This window comes from Brienomyrus brachyistius, unplaced genomic scaffold, assembly GCF_023856365.1.
Source record: "Brienomyrus brachyistius isolate T26 unplaced genomic scaffold, BBRACH_0.4 scaffold84, whole genome shotgun sequence".
Taxonomy (NCBI): domain Eukaryota; kingdom Metazoa; phylum Chordata; class Actinopteri; order Osteoglossiformes; family Mormyridae; genus Brienomyrus; species Brienomyrus brachyistius.
The window spans coordinates 255,862-261,685 of record NW_026042359.1 but is presented as its reverse complement, the minus strand read 5'-3'; the positions used below and the strand labels follow the sequence as shown (position 1 = coordinate 261,685).

At 42.0% G+C, this 5,824-nt stretch overlaps 1 protein-coding gene across 2 annotated transcripts; it reads left to right on the top strand.

Annotated features, from left to right (window-relative positions):
- Positions 1-1,440: 1,440 nt before the first annotated feature.
- On the top strand, positions 1,441-5,321 carry LOC125727018 (serine/threonine-protein kinase PLK3-like). 2 transcript variants are annotated; one of them, XM_049003574.1, is made up of 10 exons: positions 1,441-1,565; positions 3,099-3,194; positions 3,292-3,408; positions 3,491-3,620; positions 3,802-3,880; positions 3,983-4,078; positions 4,316-4,514; positions 4,680-4,803; positions 4,896-5,028; positions 5,211-5,321. In XM_049003574.1, the coding sequence occupies exons 2-10, from the start codon at positions 3,123-3,125 to the stop codon at positions 5,218-5,220; spliced, it is 960 nt and encodes a 319-aa protein (XP_048859531.1). In that variant the 5' UTR covers positions 1,441-1,565; positions 3,099-3,122; the 3' UTR covers positions 5,221-5,321. The 2 variants fall into 2 exon arrangements, with proteins under 2 accessions (XP_048859531.1, XP_048859530.1); XM_049003573.1 differs by lacking the exon at positions 1,441-1,565 and adding an exon at positions 2,619-2,976.
- The last annotated feature ends 503 nt before the right edge of the window (positions 5,322-5,824 follow it).

The following is a 5,824-nucleotide window of genomic DNA, read 5'->3' as shown; positions in this document are numbered from 1 at the left end:
CTTTATTGAAGAAAAAAAATGTGTACACCAAACATTCAGTTTCGGTAATGCAGTAACACATGCTCGGGAGTAAAGCCTTAGAGCAGAGGCCAGGCGGACCGCGGTCCGGGTCCGTACCCAGAAGCTGTCCCATACGGAGCTGGACCGATAGTCAAAACAAAAGGTTATGATTTAGAACCTGACTGGGCGCTTTTATTTTGTCGGCGCAGCTTTTATAGTCTTTTCGGTAGCGGTTTAGCACTAGAACCGCCGTTTCCCACGCCAACGAACGTTAACTGCCAAGCAAGACGCAACTCGCCGTATGCAGCCCTGTCTTTGCGCTAATGTGCCATTAGTGTTAATAGCACCAGCGAAGCTACTGATGTTCCTTGTTCCTAACAGAGTGGCTTTTCTGTCCTGAAATCGTAAAGCTTTCAAACACAGCATGTATTATATAACATGTTGTTTATTGGTGATTTCATGCTCGTCGAAGTTTCCGCTTTTTAACAACTGTATAAAGTAATGTTATTTATTATATAAATCAACTCAGGTGAAACAAATGTACGTTTCCAGGGTCGCCGAACCTCGTGTATCTGGCGTGAGACTCACGCTTTCAGACTCACGCAGGAAATCTTACCGCAAATCTATATTATTTCATTGAACCAAAAATGTTATACGTCAAAAATGTAATTACACGATTAGATACCTGAAAAAGTCAGGTATCGGTTACATGCAATGTTTATACAACTAATAGGCTACTAAAATATACCACATTAAATAGTTAGACATTTTGATCTTCTGAACCTTTGCTTCAAGAATTTTAAGTAAACGGCCAACAACCGCTTTATTTACTTCCGCCCTTCTTCCTTCTCTTTATTCCCTTTTCGTTTTTGAAATCCCGAATTGGGGCGGACATTGTTCACGTGTGGCAAATATCTAGCCAGCTAGCTAACAAGCATATCGTACTGTATAAGTAATGTCTAAGCCGTTAAGTTTGCTGCTGCAACATTCGGGCTTAATGAACTAGGTTCATATCTTGTCTTCCTGAAGAAAGGCCCCGAATCTGGACTAAACCGATTTTCACCACGTAAGAGGGTCTCCTACACTGAGATCATTCCCATATATATACCATAGAGATAATTTATATATGGTTTCCAAAGGAGCGTAGTTTAGGTAACCTTGTCCTATCCACGTGTATAAAATGAGTTTTTACCTATCGTTTCTGGTGCGCATTTCACCTGTCTGTCAGGTGCCGCACTTTACATTCCGTTACAACAATGTGCATGGATGTAAATAAATGTAAACAGCTGAAAGTGGGACTGATCTCAATGTAGCCCTCCTGCGTGGTGAAAATCGGCGTCTTTCTTCAGGAAGACAAGATATCAACCTACTTCACCAAGCCCGAATGTTGGAGCAGCTTAGACTTTACCTACTTACAAAGTACGTTAGCTATCTGGCTAGATATATGCTACACGTGAACAGTGTGCGACACAAGTCGGGATTTCAAAAACGAAAAGGGAATAAAGAGAGGGAAGAGGGACGGAAGTAAAGAAAGCGGTTGTTGGACGTTTGCTTTCATACAAAAGGTCAGTTTTTTTTTGTTTCCTGGGCAATTGCTTAGAATGTACAATAGCCTATATTAACAGCACGACCGCGCAGAATAGTGCGATCTTTAGTGTAATATAGTTTGTTTCGATGCGTTAGGCTGCAGCACCTTGCAGCAAGAGCGTGTACGATCTTCCGTTTACTATTCTAAGAAAAAAAAGAAAAACTAAAATTGTATTAAGCCAACTGCCTTTGGCAGGGGTATTCAACTAAAATGTAAAGACATCCAGTTAGAGAAAATTCTTGAAGCAAAGGTTCAGAAGATCAAAATGTCTAACTATTTAATGTGGTATATTTTAGTAGCCTATTAGTTGTATAAACATTGCATGTAACCGATACCTGACTTTTTCAGGTATCTAATCGTGTAATTACATTTTTGACGTATAACATTTTTGGTTCAATGAAATAATATAGATTTGCGGTAAGATTTCCTGCGTGAGTCTGAAAGCGTGAGTCTCACGCCAGATACACGAGGTTCGGCGACCCTGGAAACGTACATTTGTTTCACCTGAGTTGATTTATATAATAAATAACATTACTTTATACAGTTGTTAAAAAGCGGAAACTTCGACGAGCATGAAATCACCAATAAACAACATGTTATATAATACATGCTGTGTTTGAAAGCTTTACGATTTCAGGACAGAAAAGCCACTCTGTTAGGAACAAGGAACATCAGTAGCTTCGCTGGTGCTATTAACACTAATGGCACATTAGCGCAAAGACAGGGCTGCATACGGCGAGTTGCGTCTTGCTTGGCAGTTAACGTTCGTTGGCGTGGGAAACGGCGGTTCTAGTGCTAAACCGCTACCGAAAAGACTATAAAAGCTGCGCCGACAAAATAAAAGCGCCCAGTCAGGTTCTAAATCATAACCTTTTGTTTTGACTATCGGTCCAGCTCCGTATGGGACAGCTTCTGGGTACGGACCCGGACCGCGGTCCGCCTGGCCTCTGCTCTAAGGCTTTACTCCCGAGCATGTGTTACTGCATTACCGAAACTGAATGTTTGGTGTACACATTTTTTTTCTTCAATAAAGTTGATTGTAATAAAAGTTTTTATCCGTGTTTAGTTGCATTGTCTTAGCAAGTTCACTTCTTTTTCCGTCCATGTAATTTTCAATGTGGTGACGTAATCCATCTAACAAGTTCGAATCGCGTGGCTGCCTTGGCCGCGTTCTAAGACTGATGACGCAGTGTACACGTAATTTAGAACGCGAGCGCTCACTACCCATTTCGAGTATTCCACGGGTTAGTTACGGATCGCGCTTCTCTTCTGGTGAAATCATGTCTGTCAGTGAACCTTCCCGCGCTCAGATGGCATCGGAAGTGCCTGAGATTCTGGTAGATCCCAAGACATTAAGGTCCTACGGCAGGGATGAGCTTTTGGGACAGGTGTGCACCACAATGTTGTAGAAAGTGATCGCAGTTGATATTTTTCTGCAGAGAGGAGATGCTTGAACAGGGTCAGTCAGAAATGTTCTTTATTGTTAACATATTGAGGACATGTTTTTTAGGGCGCTTGTGGCAAATGCTATAAGATGACCGATCTTGAAACTGGCGACACCTATGCTGTTAAGGTCATCCGGCTATATTCCTGGGGAGTGGAGGAGGTATGTGGTATGGATTGTGCTTGATGTCATCCCTCTTTTCAGTTTATCTGCATTTCCCTTTTACTTTATGAGATGGTGTGTTTGACATTTCACTCAGGTCTGTGAAGAAGTACAGATTTTAAAAACACTGCGGCACAAGAATGTGGTGGGGTTCTCCCACTCTTTCGAAGATGACAAATTCATGTATATTTTCATGGAGTTGTGCAGTGGGCAGGTGAGTCCCTGACTTTTGTAGACGTCTTACTAAGGCAAAGACTTTGTGATAGATCAGGCTGCCCCTGTTTCTCCCTGCCCAGACACTCGGTGACATTTTAAAAGCTCGGGGGACTTTGACTGAGCCCGAAGTGCGATACTACATTAACCAGCTGATTTCAGGGTTAACATACATCCACCGGCAAGGTTACGTCCACAGGGACATCAAGTTGGGTATGTGTACATGCACTCACGCTTTACTCAATTTTCTGTATAATAATGCTGGCATTTCACATGGCATTGCGAGTGTAGGTCGTCTGGATTTCTGTGTAGTGTTAATTTATCAATTTGGTAAAGTCTGCAGTTTGGCAAAGTATTTGAGTCTATCCTTAATGCAAATTTGTTTGTCTTTCAGAAAATTTATTTATCAATGACCAAATGGAACTGAAAATTGGGGATTTCGGACTGGCGGTCAAGCTGAAGCCGAGGGAGAAGTAGGTGTTTTTTGCAGAATTCCTGGCTAAGCTTTCAAATTTGTTTATACAGCAAGCTAAAGCACATGTGCGCTTAACGTTTTCCATTTGTGTGTGTTGTAGAGAAGTGTGTGGTACTCCCGTCTACATGGCTCCAGAAGTGTGGAAACGAGAGGGCCATGGAAGGGAAGCGGACGTCTGGGCACTGGGCTGTGTCATGTACGTATACCCTGTCAACCCCCCTCCCGGCCAAAGATCAGCATGGCTAATAAAATCTGTCTAACATTTTAAGAAGACACGTGTCTAACATACATAAATATTTTTTTTTTCTTCTTGAAAGAGAAAAGAAAAATGAATACTGGCACACAGCTGAAAGGAATTGCTCTTTTGGAAGCACAGCATTTTTATGTCAAATGTGAAAGACCTCAAACACCTTTGCTGCCTTTCTTACTACAGGTACCAGCTTCTGGTTGGGGAAATCGCATTCTACGCTGACGATTACTGGGAGATGCTCAAGAATATAAAGGAAGCCAAATTTATTCTACCGCAGAATCTCTCTATTGAAGCTGGGAAACTGATGGGCAAGATATTTAGAATCGACCCACGGGATCGCCCGTCACTATCGAATGTCCGTCGCCACAAGTTCTTCACAAAGGTTGGTCCACTTGCAAACTGGTGGGATGTGGATGATTAGCTGGTCTGCTGAGGTCACTGGTACTTACCCTTCCTTTAAAATTACAGTAACAAAAGATGGATGGATGCATGGATGGATGTATGGAATTGGTTTGCTTAACTGATGCATATTAAACTAATACCCTAGGGCTTCACTCCAAAGACACTGCCAGCTAGTAGCTGCAATACACCACCAAAGCATAAATCAGTCAACCCATTCAAAAAGATTTTCAACCGTTTCATGCGCCTGATACGAAAAAAGCGATCCAGAGGTAAATTCCATCGACATAAATCCTACTAGTAGATCATCTCTCAGTTCCTCAGGCTCAGATGCATGACTTGGCAAATCCATGCTTTCTCGCAGTTGAGCCTTTACGGGAGGATGCCGAGCAGAGTGGACTTGAGATCCCCCAGCCTGTGGAGTCACTCCGTGTTCTAGAGGATGTCAACAGACCAATGAACAAATTGACCTGGTCCAGTTGGTCAAAGTGGTTGAGGTAAAGATATGCTGTTCACAATAGTGAATCCTTGTCCTGTTCCATCTCTGTTACCATTCTGTAGCTTAAGCTTGTCTTGGTGATTTGCATGGATAAAGCTGGGGTATATTGAATATTAGTGTAGTCGTCCTTGAACTCTAGTGAATGCCATGTTAACTGAAAACCTCTATTTTTCTACACAGGGACCTGTAGGCAGGCTGTACTCAGCAAGTGCAGTGACGCCCCACACCTGAGTGCCTCCCCCAGCTCCCTGTCCACTCCTGTTTCAATAAAGTTCTTTTGTGTTTCAAGCATTCAGGCATGGATTCAGTTTTTTTCTTGTATGATTATGGCCACATTCATACCAAGAACACACTAGACAATCTCATGCAGATTTCATTTTCACCACTCAGTCTGTTCTGCTTAATTGTTTGGTCACTGAGTATATGTGTTCTGACACTATATTGATGGGAATTGATTCTTTGTGTGTCACCTAAAGAGCTTGTATTACTTGGGTAAATTGCATAAGACTCATGTTATTTTGAAAATTATATTTTCCTATATGTGCCAAAGTCAATTGGGATTACCAAAATCAAAGTTGGCTCTCCACCTCCTGGTTATTGGAAGGTACTACGCCCCTCTACTAAATGCATTTCTTTCACTCACAAAGTGCATTTCCTGCACGCAATGAACTTGTTTCTTTGACAAAATGCATTTTGTGGATGAAATGCCCTTTTTCATTCACGAAAGCAGATACATTCAACCTTCTGAACATGATATGCTAGGTGCTAATATCAGTTCTGTGTACAAAATGAAA

Coding starts and splice junctions, on each gene's coding strand:
- LOC125727018 (XM_049003573.1), top strand. CDS start 2,770: ATGACGCAGTGTACACGTAATTTAGAACGCGAGCGCTCACTACCCATT. Junction 3,621..3,801: donor CCACAGGGACATCAAGTTGG/GTATGTGTACAT, acceptor TTTGTCTTTCAG/AAAATTTATTTATCAATGAC. Junction 4,804..4,895: donor ACGAAAAAAGCGATCCAGAG/GTAAATTCCATC, acceptor GCTTTCTCGCAG/TTGAGCCTTTACGGGAGGAT.